General features: G+C 51.7%; 5 protein-coding genes across 5 annotated transcripts; all 5 read left to right on the top strand.

The window, feature by feature from the left end:
- Positions 1-483: 483 nt before the first annotated feature.
- On the top strand, positions 484-1,239 carry LOC124483930 (integumentary mucin C.1-like; the record flags this gene model as incomplete). The annotated part of the gene is made up of 1 exon (XM_047044530.1): positions 484-1,239. A coding segment is annotated over one exon (756 nt), but the record flags the coding sequence as incomplete, so codon positions are not given.
- Positions 1,240-2,490: 1,251 nt separating this feature from the next.
- On the top strand, positions 2,491-3,951 carry LOC124484406 (mucin-2-like; the record flags this gene model as incomplete). Its single annotated transcript, XM_047045308.1, has 2 exons — positions 2,491-2,985; positions 3,481-3,951. Coding segments are annotated over 2 exons (966 nt in total), but the record flags the coding sequence as incomplete, so codon positions are not given.
- Positions 3,952-8,017: 4,066 nt separating this feature from the next.
- Positions 8,018-10,174, top strand: LOC124484404 (mucin-5AC-like; the record flags this gene model as incomplete). Its single annotated transcript, XM_047045306.1, has 2 exons — positions 8,018-9,304; positions 9,389-10,174. Coding segments are annotated over 2 exons (2,073 nt in total), but the record flags the coding sequence as incomplete, so codon positions are not given.
- A 2,080-nt stretch (positions 10,175-12,254) lies between these two features.
- LOC124484402 (mucin-5AC-like) lies at positions 12,255-13,928 on the top strand (the record flags this gene model as incomplete). Its single annotated transcript, XM_047045305.1, has 2 exons — positions 12,255-13,049; positions 13,341-13,928. Coding segments are annotated over 2 exons (1,383 nt in total), but the record flags the coding sequence as incomplete, so codon positions are not given.
- Positions 13,929-15,350: 1,422 nt separating this feature from the next.
- On the top strand, positions 15,351-18,329 carry LOC124484401 (mucin-5AC-like; the record flags this gene model as incomplete). Its single annotated transcript, XM_047045304.1, has 2 exons — positions 15,351-16,967; positions 17,421-18,329. Coding segments are annotated over 2 exons (2,526 nt in total), but the record flags the coding sequence as incomplete, so codon positions are not given.
- Positions 18,330-18,564: the final 235 nt, after the last annotated feature.

Below are 18,564 nucleotides of genomic sequence, written 5' to 3'. Positions count from 1 at the left end.
ACAGCTTCTCCCACTACAACCACAGCTGCACCTACAACTACCACAGAGGCTCCAACAACAACCACAGATGCTCCCACTACAACCACAGCTGCTCCCACTACAACCACAGCTGCCCCTTCAACTACAACAGGGGCTTCAACAACAACCACAGCTGCTCCCACTACAAACACAGCTATACCTATAACTACAACAGCTGCTCCCACTACAACCACAGCTGCTCCAACCACTACCACAGAGGCTTCAACAACAACCACAGATGCTCCCGCTACAACCACAGCTGCACCCACTTCAACGACAGATGCTCCTACTACAACCACAGCAGCTCCCACTACAACCACAGCTGCCCCTACAACTACAACAGCTAGTCCGATTACAACTGCAGCCCCCCATACAACTACCACAGCTGCTCCCACTACAATCACAGCTGCCCCTACAACTACCACAGCTGCTCACACTACAAGCACAGCTGCCCCTACAACCACCACAGCTTCTCCCACTACAACCACAGATGCTCCCACTACAACCACAGCTGCTCTGACTACAACCACAGCTGCGCCAACCACCACCCCAGCTGCCCCTACAACCACCACAGCTGCTCCCACTACAACCACAGCTGCCCCCACAACTACAACAGAGGCTCCTACAACTACATCAACTGCACCTACAACTACAACAGCTTCTCCCACTACAACCACAGCTGCCCCTACAACTACCACAGCTTCTCCCACTACAACCACAGCTGCTCCCAATACAACCTCAGCTGCCCCCACAACTACCACAGAGGCTCCAACAACAACCACAGCTGCTCCCACTATAACCACGGATGCTCAAACAAAAACCACAGCTGCTCCCACTACAACCACAGCTGCTCCCACTACAACCACAGCTTCTCCCACTACAACCACAGCTGCACCTACAACTACCACAGAGGCTCCAACAACAACCACAGCTGCTCACACTATAACCACTGATGCTCCAATAACAACCACAGCTGCTCCCACTACAGCCACAGCTACTCCCACTACAACCACAGCTGCCCCTACAACTACAACAGCTGCTCCCCCTACAACCACAGCTGCCCCTACAACTACCACAGAGGGTCCAAATACAACCACAGCTGCTCCCACTACAACCACAGCTGTCCCAACAACAACAACAGCTGCTGCCATTACAACCACAGCTGAACCTATAACTACAACAGCTGCTCCCACTACAACCACAGCTGCTCCCACTACAACCACAGCTGCCCCTAAAACTACCACAGAGGCTCCAACAACAACCACAGAGGCTCTAACAACAACCACAGCTGTTCCCACTACAACCACAGCTGTCCCAACAACTACCACAGAGGCTCCAACAACAACCACAGCTGCTCCCACTACAAGCACAGCTGTCCCAACAACTACAACAGAAGCTCCCACTACAACTACAGCTGAACCTACAACTACACCAGCTGCTCCCCCTACAACCTCAGCTGTCACAACAACAACCACAGAGGCTCCAACAACAACCATGGCTGTTCCCACTACAACCACAGCTGTCCCAACAACTACCACAGAGGCTTCAACAACAACCACAGCTTCTCCCACTACAACCACATCTGTTCCCACTACAACCACAGCTGTCCGAACAACTACCACAGAGGCTCCAACAACAACCACAGCTGCTCCCACTATAACCACAGCTGTCCCAACAACTACCACAGAGGCTCCAACAACAACCACAGCTGCTCCAACTACAACCACAGCTGTTCCCACTACAACCACAGCTGTCCCAACAACTACCACAAAGGCTCCAACAACAACCACAGCTGTCCCAACAACTACAACCGCTGCTCCCACTACAACCACAGCTGAACCTATAACTACAACAGCTGCTACCACTACAACCACAGCTGCTCCCACTACAACCACATCTGCCCCTACAACTACGACAGAGGCTCCAACAACAACCACAGCTGAACCTACTACAACCACAGAAGCTCCAACAACAACCATAGCTTCTCCCACTTCAACCACAGCTACCTATACAACTACAACTGCTGATCCCACTACAACCACAGCTGCCCCTACAACTACCAGACCAGCTCCAACAACAACCACAGCTGCTCAAACTATAACCACAGATGCTCTAACAACAACCACGGATGCTCCCACTACAACCACAGCTGCCCCTACAACTACCACAGAGGCTCCAACAACAACCACAGCTGCTCCCACTATAACCACGGATGCTCAAACAAAAACCACAGCTGCTCCCACTACAACCACAGCTGCTCCCACTACAACCACAGCTTCTCCCACTACAACCACAGCTGCACCTACAACTACCACAGAGGCTCCAACAACAACCACAGCTGCTCGCACTATAACCACTGATGCTCCAATAACAACCACAGCTGCTCCCACTACAGCCACAGCTACTCCCACTACAACCACAGCTGCCCCTACAACTACAACAGCTGCTCCCCCTACAACCACAGCTGCCCCTACAACTACCACAGAGGGTCCAACAACAACCACAGCTGCTCCCACTACAACCACAGCTGTCCCAACAACAACAACAGCTGCTGCCATTACAACCACAGCTGAACCTATAACTACAACAGCTGCTCCCACTACAACCACAGCTGCTCCCACTACAACCACAGCTGCCCCTAAAACTACCACAGAGGCTCCAACAACAACCACAGAGGCTGCAACAACAACCACAGCTGTTCCCACTACAACCACAGCTGTCCCAACAACTACCACAGAGGCTCCAACAACAACCACAGCTGCTCCCACTACAAGCACAGCTGTCCCAACAACTACAACAAAAGCTCCCACTACAACCACAGCTGAACCTACAACTACACCAGCTGCTCCCCCTACAACCTCAGCTGTCACAACAACAACCACAGAGGCTCCAACAACAACCATGGCTGTTCCCACTACAACCACAGCTGCCCCAACAACTACCACAGAGGCTTCAACAACAACCACAGCTTCTCCCACTACAACCACATCTGTTCCCACTACAACCACAGCTGTCCGAACAACTACCACAGAGGCTCCAACAACAACCACAGCTGCTCCCACTATAACCACAGCTGTCCCAACAACTACCACAGAGGCTCCAACAACAACCACAGCTGCTCCAACTACAACCAAAGCTGTTCCCACTACAACCACAGCTGCACCTACAACTACCACAGAGGCTACAACAACAACCACAGCTGCTCGCACTATAACCACTGATGCTCCAGTAACAACCACAGCTGCTCCCACCACAGCCACAGCTGCTCCCACTACAAACACAGCTTCTCCCACTACAACCACAGCTGCCCCTACAGCTACAACAGCTGCTCCCCCTACAACCAAAGCTGCCCCTACAACAACAACAGCTGCTGCCTTTACAACCACAGCTGAACCTATAACTACAACAGTTGCTCCCACTACAACCACAGCTGCTCCCACTACAACCAGAGCTGCCCCTACAACTACCACAGAGGCTCCAACAACAACCACAGCTGCTCCGACTACAACCACAGCTGCGCCAACCACCACCCCAGCTGCCCCTACAACCACCACAGCTGCTCCCACTACAACCACAGCTGCCCCCACAACTACAACAGAGGCTCCTACAACTACATCAACTGCACCTACAACTACAACAGCTTCTCCCACTACAACCACAGCTGTTTCCACTACAATCACAGCTTCTCCCACTACAACCACTGCTTCTCCCACTACAACCACCACGGAGACTCCAACAGCTCCAACATCTTCTCCCACTACAAACACAGCTGCTCCCACTACAACCACAGCTGTTCCCACTACAACCACAGCTTCTCTCACTACAACCACTGCTTCTCCCACTACAACCACTGCTTCTCCCACTACAACCACAGCTGCCCTTACAACTACCACAGCTGCTCCAACAACAACCACAGATGCTCCCACTACAACCACAGCTGCCCCTACAACTACCAAAGCTGCTCCAACAACAACCACAGCTGCTCCCACTACAACCACAGCTGCCCCTTCAACTACAACAGGGGCTTCAACAACAACCACAGCTGCTCCCACTACAAACACAGCTATACCTATAACTACAACAGCTGCTCCCACTACAACCACAGCTGCTCCAACCACTACCACAGAGGCTTCAATAACAACCACAGATTCTCCCGCTACAACCACAGCTGCACCCACTTCAACGACAGATGCTCCTACTACAACCACAGCAGCTCCCACTACAACCACAGCTGCCCCTACAACTACAACAGCTAGTCCGATTACAACTGCAGCCCCCCATACAACTACCACAGCTGCTCCCACTACAATCACAGCTGCCCCTACAACTACCACAGCTGCTCACACTACAAGCACAGCTGCCCCTACAACCACCACAGCTTCTCCCACTACAACCACAGATGCTCCCACTACAACCACAGCTGCTCCGACTACAACCACAGCTGCGCCAACCACCACCCCAGCTGCCCCTACAACCACCACAGCTGCTCCCACTACAACCACAGCTGCCCCCACAACTACAACAGAGGCTCCTACAACTACATCAACTGCACCTACAACTACAACAGCTTCTCCCACTACAACCACAGCTGCCCCTACAACTACCACAGCTTCTCCCACTACAACCACAGCTGCTCCCACTACAACCTCAGCTGCCCCCACAACTACAACAGAGGCTCCTACAACAACCACAGCTGCATCTACAACTACAACAGCTTCTCCCACTACAACCACGGCTGCCCCTACAACTACCACAGCTGCTCCCACTACAACCACAGCCACCCCTACAACCACAACAGCTTCTCCCACTACAACCACAGCTGCTCCCACTACAACCACAGCTGCCCCCACAACTACAACAGAGGCTCCTACAACAACCACAGCTGCACCTGCAACTACAACAGCTTCTCCCACTACAACCCCAGCTGCCCCTACAACTACCACAGCTGCTCCAACAACAACCATAGCTGCTCCCACTACAATCACAGGTGCTCTCACTACAACCACAGGTTTTCCCACTACTACCATTGCTGCTCCCACTTCAACCACATATTCTCTCACTACAACCACAGCTGCTCCCACTACAACCACAGCTGCCCCAACAACTACCACAGAGGCTCCAACAACAACCACAGCTACACCTACAACTACAACTGCTCCCACTACAACCACAGCTGCCGCTACAACCACCACGGAGACTCCAACAGCTCCAACATCTTCTCCCACCACAAACACAGCTGCTCCCACTACAACCACAGCTGTTCCCACTACAACCACAGTTTCTCCCACTACAACCACTGCTTCTCCCACTACAACCACTGCTTCTCCCACTACAACCACAGCTGCCCCTACAACTACCACAGAGGCCCCAACAACAACCACAGCTGCTCCCACTACAACCACAGCTGCCCCTAGCGCAGTTGCATCAACAGACCCCCCTCAGCAAAATGAGGGTTACCTCTTTCTTAGGATCCGTATGGTGCGCAATTTCATAGTTCAATACAACGATCCAAAGTCATCACAATATCAAGAACTGGCTGTCAATGTCACAACTGAGGTAATTCACATCTAAAATCCGTCATTTCAATTCAAAGAGAAAAAATTTTACACAGATTTTTCAAGAATTAATGTTTTCATGTTTTTTGTTCAATAATCCTTCAATTTCTTCCTCTTTTCTTCTAGCTGAATCGGGGATACAGGAAGCGTTACCCTTTCACTTTCCTGAGATGCATAATTATTGGATTTTGGTAAGTGATATGTGACAGGAGATTTAGGTTTATATTGGCTCTTTCAATGTATTCATGCTCTATTGCTTGAGGATTAACAATCCATTTATGAATCTCTACTTTTCAGGCCTGGGTCAGTGGGTGTCACAACCAACTTGATATTCCAGAATGAGAGTGTGGTTCCGAACATCACCAGTGCAGAAGACTCATTAAAAACGGCTTTAAATGATTCCCTGGTTTTCCTGGATGTTATCCCTGGCAGTATTGTTGCAGGTTTGTACTGATCATAATCTAAATATATTGATAATTTTCACATTTGGGAAATAAAATAAATGTTATTAATTTGATCAAACTCAGTATATTGAATGAATCAAACATATTGATAACTTTGTGGAAACAAATTGTAGAAACAAAGTGTTTTTCTTCTTTCCCACAATAGCTGAACCAAATGCCTCCAGTACTGTAATGCCTACAACTGTGGAGGCAACTACTTCCACAGTAGCAGCTACAATCACAAGCACAGCTGCCCCTACAACCACCACAGAGACTCCAACAACAACCACAGCTGCTCCGACTACAACCACAGCTGCGCCAACCACCACCCCAGCTGCCCCTACAACCACCACAGCTGCTCCCACTACAACCACAGCTGCCCCCACAACTACAACAGAGGCTCCTACAACTACATCAACTGCACCTACAACTACAACAGCTTCTCCCACTACAACCACAGCTGCCCCTACAACTACCACAGCTTCTCCCACTACAACCACAGCTGCTCCCACTACAACCTCAGCTGCCCCCACAACTACAACAGAGGCTCCTACAACAACCACAGCTGCATCTACAACTACAACAGCTTCTCCCACTACAACCACGGCTGCCCCTACAACTACCACAGCTGCTCCCACTACAACCACAGCCGCCCCTACAACCACAACAGCTTCTCCCACTACAACCACAGCTGCTCCCACTACAACCACAGCTGCCCCCACAACTACAACAGAGGCTCCTACAACAACCACAGCTGCACCTGCAACTACAACAGCTTCTCCCACTACAACCCCAGCTGCCCCTACAACTACCACAGCTGCTCCAACAACAACCATAGCTGCTCCCACTACAATTACAGGTGCTCTCACTACAACCACAGGTTTTCCCACTACTACCATTGCTGCTCCCACTTCAACCACATATTCTCTCACTACAACCACAGCTGCTCCCACTACAACCACAGCTGCCCCAACAACTACCACAGAGGCTCCAACAACAACCACAGCTGCACCTACAACTACAACTGCTCCCACTACAACCACAGCTGCCGCTACAACCACCACGGAGACTCCAACAGCTCCAACATCTTCTCCCACTACAAACACAGCTGCTCCCACTACAACCACAGCTGTTCCCACTACAACCACAGCTTCTCCCACTACAACCACTGCTTCTCCCACTACAACCACTGCTTCTCCCACTACAACCACAGCTGCCCCTACAACTACCAAAGCTGCTCCAACAACAACCACAGATGCTCCCACTACAACCACAGCTGCTCCCACTACAACCACAGCTGCCCCTTCAACTACAACAGGGGCTTCAACAACAACCACAGCTGCTCCCACTACAAACACAGCTATACCTATAACTACAACAGCTGCTCCCACTACAACCACAGCTGCTCCAACCACTACCACAGAGGCTTCAACAACAACCACAGATGCTCCCGCTACAACCACAGCTGCACCCACTTCAACGACAGATGCTCCTACTACAACCACAGCAGCTCCCACTACAACCACAGCTGCCCCTACAAGTACAACAGCTAGTCCGATTACAACTGCAGCCCCCCATACAACTACCACAGCTGCTCCCACTACAATCACAGCTGCCCCTACAACTACCACAGCTGCTCACACTACAAGCACAGCTGCCCCTACAACCACCACAGCTTCTCCCACTACAACAACAGATGCTCCCACTACAACCACAGCTGCTCCGACTACAACCACAGCTGCGCCAACCACCACCCCAGCTGCCCCTACAACCACAACAGCTGCTCCCACTACAACCACAGCTGCCCCCACAACTACAACAGAGGCTCCTACAACTACATCAACTGCACCTACAACTACAACAGCTTCTCCCACTACAACCACAGCTGCCCCTACAACTACCACAGCTTCTCCCACTACAACCACAGCTGCTCCCACTACAACCTCAGCTGCCCCCACAACTACAACAGAGGCTCCTACAACAACCACAGCTGCATCTACAACTACAACAGCTTCTCCCACTATAACCACGGCTGCCCCTACAACTACCACAGCTGCTCCCACTACAACCATAGCCGCCCCTACAACCACAACAGCTTCTCCCACTACAACCACAGCTGCTCCCACTACAACCACAGCTGCCCCCACAACTACAACAGAGGCTCCTACAACAACCACAGCTGCACCTGCAACTACAACAGCTTCTCCCACTACAACCCCAGCTGCCCCTACAACTACCACAGCTGCTCCAACAACAACCATAGCTGCTCCCACTACAATCACAGGTGCTCTCACTACAACCACAGGTTTTCCCACTACTACCATTGCTGCTCCCACTACAACCACATATTCTCTCACTACAACCACAGCTGCTCCCACTACAACCACAGCTGCCCCAACAACTACCACAGAGGCTCCAACAACAACCACAGCTGCACCTACAACTACAACTGCTCCCACTACAACCACAGCTGCCGCTACAACCACCACGGAGACTCCAACAGCTCCAACATCTTCTCCCACTACAAACACAGCTGCTCCCACTACAACCACAGCTGTTCCCACTACAACCACAGCTTCTCCCACTACAACCACTGCTTCTCCCACTACAACCACTGCTTCTCCCACTACAACCACAGCTGCTCCCACTACAACCTCAGCTGCCCCCACAACTACAACAGAGGCTCCTACAACAACCACAGCTGCATCTACAACTACAACAGCTTCTCCCACTACAACCACGGCTGCCCCTACAACTACCACAGCTGCTCCCACTACAACCATAGCCGCCCCTACAACCACAACAGCTTCTCCCACTACAACCACAGCTGCTCCCACTACAACCACAGCTGCCCCCACAACTACAACAGAGGCTCCTACAACAACCACAGCTGCACCTGCAACTACAACAGCTTCTCCCACTACAACCCCAGCTGCCCCTACAACTACCACAGCTGCTCCAACAACAACCATAGCTGCTCCCACTACAATCACAGGTGCTCTCACTACAACCACAGGTTTTCCCACTACTACCAATGCTGCTCCCACTACAACCACATATTCTCTCACTACAACCACAGCTGCTCCCACTACAACCACACCTGCCCCAACAACTACCACAGAGGCTCCAACAACAACCACAGCTGCACCTACAACTACAACTGCTCCCACTACAACCACAGCTGCCGCTACAACCACCACGGAGACTCCAACAGCTCCAACATCTTCTCCCACTACAAACACAGCTGCTCCCACTACAACCACAGCTGTTCCCACTACAACCACAGCTTCTCCCACCACAACCACTGCTTCTCCCACTACAACCACTGCTTCTCCCACTACAACCACAGCTGCCCCTACAACTACCACAGCTTCTCCAACAACAACCACAGATGCTCCCACTACAACCACTGCTTCTCCCACTACAACCACAGCTGCCCCTACAAGTACAACAGCTAGTCCGATTACAACTGCAGCCCCCCATACAACTACCACAGCTGCTCCCACTACAATCACAGCTGCCCCTACAACTACCACAGCTGCTCACACTACAAGCACAGCTGCCCCTACAACCACCACAGCTTCTCCCACTACAACCACAGATGCTCCCACTACAACCACAGCTGCTCCGACTACAACCACAGCTGCGCCAACCACCACCCCAGCTGCCCCTACAACCACCACAGCTGCTCCCACTACAACCACAGCTGCCCCCACAACTACAACAGAGGCTCCTACAACTACATCAACTGCACCTACAACTACAACAGCTTCTCCCACTACAACCACAGCTGCCCCTACAACTACCACAGCTTCTCCCACTACAACCACAGCTGCTCCCACTACAACCTCAGCTGCCCCCACAACTACAACAGAGGCTCCTACAACAACCACAGCTGCATCTACAACTACAACAGCTTCTCCCACTACAACCACGGCTGCCCCTACAACTACCACAGCTGCTCCCACTACAACCACAGCCACCCCTACAACCACAACAGCTTCTCCCACTACAACCACAGCTGCTCCCACTACAACCACAGCTGCCCCCACAACTACAACAGAGGCTCCTACAACAACCACAGCTGCACCTGCAACTACAACAGCTTCTCCCACTACAACCCCAGCTGCCCCTACAACTACCACAGCTGCTCCAACAACAACCATAGCTGCTCCCACTACAATCACAGGTGCTCTCACTACAACCACAGGTTTTCCCACTACTACCATTGCTGCTCCCACTACAACCACATATTCTCTCACTACAACCACAGCTGCTCCCACTACAACCACAGCTGCCCCAACAACTACCACAGAGGCTCCAACAACAACCACAGCTGCACCTACAACTACAACTGCTCCCACTACAACCACAGCTGCCGCTACAACCACCACGGAGACTCCAACAGCTCCAACATCTTCTCCCACTACAAACACAGCTGCTCCCACTACAACCACAGCTGTTCCCACTACAACCACAGCTTCTCCCACTACAACCACTGCTTCTCCCACTACAACCACTGCTTCTCCCACTACAACCACAGCTGCTCCCACTACAACCTCAGCTGCCCCCACAACTACAACAGAGGCTCCTACAACTACATCAACTGCACCTACAACTACAACAGCTTCTCCCACTACAACCACAGCTGCCCCTACAACTACCACAGCTTCTCCCACTACAACCACAGCTGCTCCCACTACAACCACAGCTGCCCCCACAACTACAACAGAGGCTCCTACAACAACCACAGCTGCACCTGCAACTACAACAGCTTCTCCCACTACAACCCCAGCTGCCCCTACAACTACCACAGCTGCTCCAACAACAACCATAGCTGCTCCCACTACAATCACAGGTGCTCTCACTACAACCACAGGTTTTCCCACTACTACCATTGCTGCTCCCACTTCAACCACATATTCTCTCACTACAACCACAGCTGCTCCCACTACAACCACAGCTGCCCCAACAACTACCACAGAGGCTCCAACAACAACCACAGCTACACCTACAACTACAACTGCTCCCACTACAACCACAGCTGCCGCTACAACCACCACGGAGACTCCAACAGCTCCAACATCTTCTCCCACTACAAACACAGCTGCTCCCACTACAACCACAGCTGTTCCCACTACAACCACAGTTTCTCCCACTACAACCACTGCTTCTCCCACTACAACCACTGCTTCTCCCACTACAACCACAGCTGCCCCTACAACTACCACAGAGGCCCCAACAACAACCACAGCTGCTCCCACTACAACCACAGCTGCCCCTAGCGCAGTTGCATCAACAGACCCCCCTCAGCAAAATGAGGGTTACCTCTTTCTTAGGATCCGTATGGTGCGCAATTTCATAGTTCAATACAACGATCCAAAGTCATCACAATATCAAGAACTGGCTGTCAATGTCACAACTGAGGTAATTCACATCTAAAATCCGTCATTTCAATTCAAAGAGAAAAAATTTTACACAGATTTTTCAAGAATTAATGTTTTCATGTTTTTTGTTCAATAATCCTTCAATTTCTTCCTCTTTTCTTCTAGCTGAATCGGGGATACAGGAAGCGTTACCCTTTCACTTTCCTGAGATGCATAATTATTGGATTTTGGTAAGTGATATGTGACAGGAGATTTAGGTTTATATTGGCTCTTTCAATGTATTCATGCTCTATTGCTTGAGGATTAACAATCCATTTATGAATCTCTACTTTTCAGGCCTGGGTCAGTGGGTGTCACAACCAACTTGATATTCCAGAATGAGAGTGTGGTTCCGAACATCACCAGTGCAGAAGACTCATTAAAAACGGCTTTAAATGATTCCCTGGTTTTCCTGGATGTTATCCCTGGCAGTATTGTTGCAGGTTTGTACTGATCATAATCTAAATATATTGATAATTTTCACATTTGGGAAATAAAATAAATGTTATTAATTTGATCAAACTCAGTATATTGAATGAATCAAACATATTGATAACTTTGTGGAAACAAATTGTAGAAACAAAATGTTTTTCTTCTTTCCCACAATAGCTGAACCAAATGCCTCCAGTACTGTAATGCCTACAACTGTGGAGGCAACTACTTCCACAGTAGCAGCTACAATCACAAGCACAGCTGCCCCTACAACCACCACAGAGACTCCAACAACAACCACAGCTGCTCCGACTACAACCACAGCTGCGCCAACCACCACCCCAGCTGCCCCTACAACCACCACAGCTGCTCCCACTACAACCACAGCTGCCCCCACAACTACAACAGAGGCTCCTACAACTACATCAACTGCACCTACAACTACAACAGCTTCTCCCACTACAACCACAGCTGCCCCTACAACTACCACAGCTTCTCCCACTACAACCACAGCTGCTCCCACTACAACCTCAGCTGCCCCCACAACTACAACAGAGGCTCCTACAACAACCACAGCTGCATCTACAACTACAACAGCTTCTCCCACTACAACCACGGCTGCCCCTACAACTACCACAGCTGCTCCCACTACAACCACAGCCGCCCCTACAACCACAACAGCTTCTCCCACTACAACCACAGCTGCTCCCACTACAACCACAGCTGCCCCCACAACTACAACAGAGGCTCCTACAACAACCACAGCTGCACCTGCAACTACAACAGCTTCTCCCACTACAACCCCAGCTGCCCCTACAACTACCACAGCTGCTCCAACAACAACCATAGCTGCTCCCACTACAATCACAGGTGCTCTCACTACAACCACAGGTTTTCCCACTACTACCATTGCTGCTCCCACTTCAACCACATATTCTCTCACTACAACCACAGCTGCTCCCACTACAACCACAGCTGCCCCAACAACTACCACAGAGGCTCCAACAACAACCACAGCTGCACCTACAACTACAACTGCTCCCACTACAACCACAGCTGCCGCTACAACCACCACGGAGACTCCAACAGCTCCAACATCTTCTCCCACTACAAACACAGCTGCTCCCACTACAACCACAGCTGTTCCCACTACAACCACAGCTTCTCCCACTACAACCACTGCTTCTCCCACTACAACCACTGCTTCTCCCACTACAACCACAGCTGCCCCTACAACTACCAAAGCTGCTCCAACAACAACCACAGATGCTCCCACTACAACCACAGCTGCTCCCACTACAACCACAGCTGCCCCTTCAACTACAACAGGGGCTTCAACAACAACCACAGCTGCTCCCACTACAAACACAGCTATACCTATAACTACAACAGCTGCTCCCACTACAACCACAGCTGCTCCAACCACTACCACAGAGGCTTCAACAACAACCACAGATGCTCCCGCTACAACCACAGCTGCACCCACTTCAACGACAGATGCTCCTACTACAACCACAGCAGCTCCCACTACAACCACAGCTGCCCCTACAAGTACAACAGCTAGTCCGATTACAACTGCAGCCCCCCATACAACTACCACAGCTGCTCCCACTACAATCACAGCTGCCCCTACAACTACCACAGCTGCTCACACTACAAGCACAGCTGCCCCTACAACCACCACAGCTTCTCCCACTACAACAACAGATGCTCCCACTACAACCACAGCTGCTCCGACTACAACCACAGCTGCGCCAACCACCACCCCAGCTGCCCCTACAACCACAACAGCTGCTCCCACTACAACCACAGCTGCCCCCACAACTACAACAGAGGCTCCTACAACTACATCAACTGCACCTACAACTACAACAGCTTCTCCCACTACAACCACAGCTGCTCCCACTACAACCTCAGCTGCCCCCACAACTACAACAGAGGCTCCTACAACAACCACAGCTGCATCTACAACTACAACAGCTTCTCCCACTATAACCACGGCTGCCCCTACAACTACCACAGCTGCTCCCACTACAACCATAGCCGCCCCTACAACCACAACAGCTTCTCCCACTACAACCACAGCTGCTCCCACTACAACCACAGCTGCCCCCACAACTACAACAGAGGCTCCTACAACAACCACAGCTGCACCTGCAACTACAACAGCTTCTCCCACTACAACCCCAGCTGCCCCTACAACTACCACAGCTGCTCCAACAACAACCATAGCTGCTCCCACTACAATCACAGGTGCTCTCACTACAACCACAGGTTTTCCCACTACTACCATTGCTGCTCCCACTACAACCACATATTCTCTCACTACAACCACAGCTGCTCCCACTACAACCACAGCTGCCCCAACAACTACCACAGAGGCTCCAACAACAACCACAGCTGCACCTACAACTACAACTGCTCCCACTACAACCACAGCTGCCGCTACAACCACCACGGAGACTCCAACAGCTCCAACATCTTCTCCCACTACAAACACAGCTGCTCCCACTACAACCACAGCTGTTCCCACTACAACCACAGCTTCTCCCACTACAACCACTGCTTCTCCCACTACAACCACTGCTTCTCCCACTACAACCACAGCTGCTCCCACTACAACCTCAGCTGCCCCCACAACTACAACAGAGGCTCCTACAACAACCACAGCTGCATCTACAACTACAACAGCTTCTCCCACTACAACCACGGCTGCCCCTACAACTACCACAGCTGCTCCCACTACAACCATAGCCGCCCCTACAACCACAACAGCTTCTCCCACTACAACCACAGCTGCTCCCACTACAACCACAGCTGCCCCCACAACTACAACAGAGGCTCCTACAACAACCACAGCTGCACCTGCAACTACAACAGCTTCTCCCACTACAACCCCAGCTGCCCCTACAACTACCACAGCTGCTCCAACAACAACCATAGCTGCTCCCACTACAATCACAGGTGCTCTCACTACAACCACAGGTTTTCCCACTACTACCAATGCTGCTCCCACTACAACCACATATTCTCTCACTACAACCACAGCTGCTCCCACTACAACCACAGCTGCCCCAACAACTACCACAGAGGCTCCAACAACAACCACAGCTGCACCTACAACTACAACTGCTCCCACTACAACCACAGCTGCCGCTACAACCACCACGGAGACTCCAACAGCTCCAACATCTTCTCCCACTACAAACACAGCTGCTCCCACTACAACCACAGCTGTTCCCACTACAACCACAGCTTCTCCCACTACAACCACTGCTTCTCCCACTACAACCACTGCTTCTCCCACTACAACCACAGCTGCCCCTACAACTACCACAGCTGCTCCAACAACAACCACAGATGCTCCCACTACAACCACTGCTTCTCCCACTACAACCACAGCTGCCCCTACAACCACCAAAGCTGCTCCAACAACAACCACAGATGCTCCCACTACAACCACAGCTGCTCCCACTACAACCACAGCTGCCCCTTCAACTACAACAGGGGCTTCAACAACAACCACAGCTGCTCCCACTACAAACACAGCTATACCTATAACTACAACAGCTGCTCCCACTACAACCAAAGCTGCCCCTTCAACTACAACAGGGGCTTCAACAACAACCACAGATGCTCCCGCTACAACCACAACTGCACCCACTTCAACGACAGATGCTCCTACTACAACCACAGCAGCTCCCACTACAACCACAGCTGCCCCTACAAGTACAACAGCTAGTCCGATTACAACTGCAGCCCCCCATACAACGACCACAGCTGCTCCCACTACAATCACAGCTGCCCCTACAACTACCACAGCTGCTCACACTACAAGCACAGCTGCCCCTACAACCACCACAGCTTCTCCCACTACAACAACAGATGCTCCCACTACAACCACAGCTGCTCCGACTACAACCACAGCTGCGCCAACCACCACCCCAGCTGCCCCTACAACCACAACAGCTGCTCCCACTACAACCACAGCTGCCCCCACAACTACAACAGAGGCTCCTACAACTACATCAACTGCACCTACAACTACAACAGCTTCTCCCACTACAACCACAGCTGCCCCTACAACTACCACAGCTTCTCCCACTACAACCACAGCTGCTCCCACTACAACCTCAGCTGCCCCCACAACTACAACAGAGGCTCCTACAACAACCACAGCTGCATCTACAACTACAACAGCTTCTCCCACTATAACCACGGCTGCCCCTACAACTACCACAGCTGCTCCCACTACAACCATAGCCGCCCCTACAACCACAACAGCTTCTCCCACTACAACCACAGCTGCTCCCACTACAACCACAGCTGCCCCCACAACTACAACAGAGGCTCCTACAACAACCACAGCTGCACCTGCAACTACAACAGCTTCTCCCACTACAACCCCAGCTGCCCCTACAACTACCACAGCTGCTCCAACAACAACCATAGCTGCTCCCACTACAATCACAGGTGCTCTCACTACAACCACAGGTTTTCCCACTACTACCATTGCTGCTCCCACTACAACCACATATTCTCTCACTACAACCACAGCTGCTCCCACTACAACCACAGCTGCCCCAACAACTACCACAGAGGCTCCAACAACAACCACAGCTGCACCTACAACTACAACTGCTCCCACTACAACCACAGCTGCCGCTACAACCACCACGGAGACTCCAACAGCTCCAACATCTTCTCCCACTACAAACACAGCTGCTCCCACTACAACCACAGCTGTTCCCACTACAACCACAGCTTCTCCCACTACAACCACTGCTTCTCCCACTACAACCACTGCTTCTCCCACTACAACCACAGCTGCTCCCACTACAACCTCAGCTGCCCCCACAACTACAACAGAGGCTCCTACAACAACCACAGCTGCATCTACAACTACAACAGCTTCTCCCACTTCAACCACGGCTGCCCCTACAACTACCACAGCTGCTCCCACTACAACCATAGCCGCCCCTACAACCACAACAGCTTCTCCCACTACAACCACAGCTGCTCCCACTACAACCACAGCTGCCCCCACAACTACAACAGAGGCTCCTACAACAACCACAGCTGCACCTGCAACTACAACAGCTTCTCCCACTACAACCCCAGCTGCCCCTACAACTACCACAGCTGCTCCAACAACAACCATAGCTGCTCCCACTACAATCACAGGTGCTCTCACTACAACCACAGGTTTTCCCACTACTACCAATGCTGCTCCCACTACAACCACATATTCTCTCACTACAACCACAGCTGCTCCCACTACAACCACAGCTGCCCCAACAACTACCACAGAGGCTCCAACAACAACCACAGCTGCACCTACAACTACAACTGCTCCCACTACAACCACAGCTTCCGCTACAACCACCACGGAGACTCCAACAGCTCCAACATCTTCTCCCACTACAAACACAGCTGCTCCCACTACAACCACAGCTTCTCCCACTACAACCACTGCTTCTCCCACTACAACCAGTGCTTCTCCCACTACAACCACAGCTGCCCCTACAACTACCACAGCTGCTCCAACAACAACCACAGATGCTCCTTCTACAACCACTTCTTCTCCCACTACAACCACAGCTGCTCCTTCAACTACAACAGGGGCTTCAACAACAACCACAGCTGCTCCCACTACAAACACAGCTATACCTATAACTACAACAGCTGCTCCCACTACAACCACAGCTGCTCCAACCACTACCACAGAGGCTTCAACAACAACCACAGATGCTCCCGCTACAACCACAGCTGCACCCACTTCAACGACAGATGCTCCTACTACAACCACAGCAGCTCCCACTACAACCACAGCTGCCCCTACAACTACAACAGCTAGTCCGATTACAACTGCAGCCCCCCATACAACTACCACAGCTGCTCCCACTACAATCACAGCTGCCCCTACAACTACCACAGCTGCTCCAACTACAAGCACAGCTGCCCCTACAACCACCACAACTTCTCCCACTACAACCACAGATGCTCCCACTACAACCACAGCTGCTCCCACTACAACCAAAGCTGCCCCCACAACTACAACAGAGGCTCCTACAACTACATCAACTGCACCTACAACTACAACAGCTTCTCCCACTACAACCACAGCTGCCCCTACAACTACCACAGCTGCTCCCATTACAACCACAGCTGCCCCTACAACCAACACAGCTGCTCCCACTACAACCTCAGCTGCCCATACAACTACAACAGCCCCTCCCACTACAACCACAGCTGCCCCCACAACTACCACAGCTGCTCCCACTACAATCACAGCTGCCCCTACAACTACCACATCTGCTCCCACTACAACCACAGCTGCCCCTACAACCACAACAGCTTCTCCCACTACAACCACAGCTGCTCCCACTACAACCTCAGCTGCCCCCACAACTACAACAGAGGCTCCTACAACAACCACAGCTGCATCTACAACTACCACAGCTGCTCCCACTAAAACCACAGCTGCCCCTACAACCACAACAGCTTCTCCCACTACAACCACAGATGCTCCCACTTCAACCACAGCTGCTCCCACTACAACCACAGCTGCCCCTATAACTACAACAGCTGCTCCCATTACAACTACAGCTCCCTCTACAACTACCACAGCTGCTCCCACTACAACTACAACAGGTGCTCCCACTACAACCATATATGCTCCCACTACAA

Source organism: Hypomesus transpacificus, chromosome 22 (assembly GCF_021917145.1).
Source record: "Hypomesus transpacificus isolate Combined female chromosome 22, fHypTra1, whole genome shotgun sequence".
NCBI classification, from domain to species: Eukaryota; Metazoa; Chordata; class Actinopteri; order Osmeriformes; family Osmeridae; genus Hypomesus; species Hypomesus transpacificus.
Note: the sequence above shows the minus strand (reverse complement) of the source record. Positions and strands in the feature narration are given on the sequence as shown.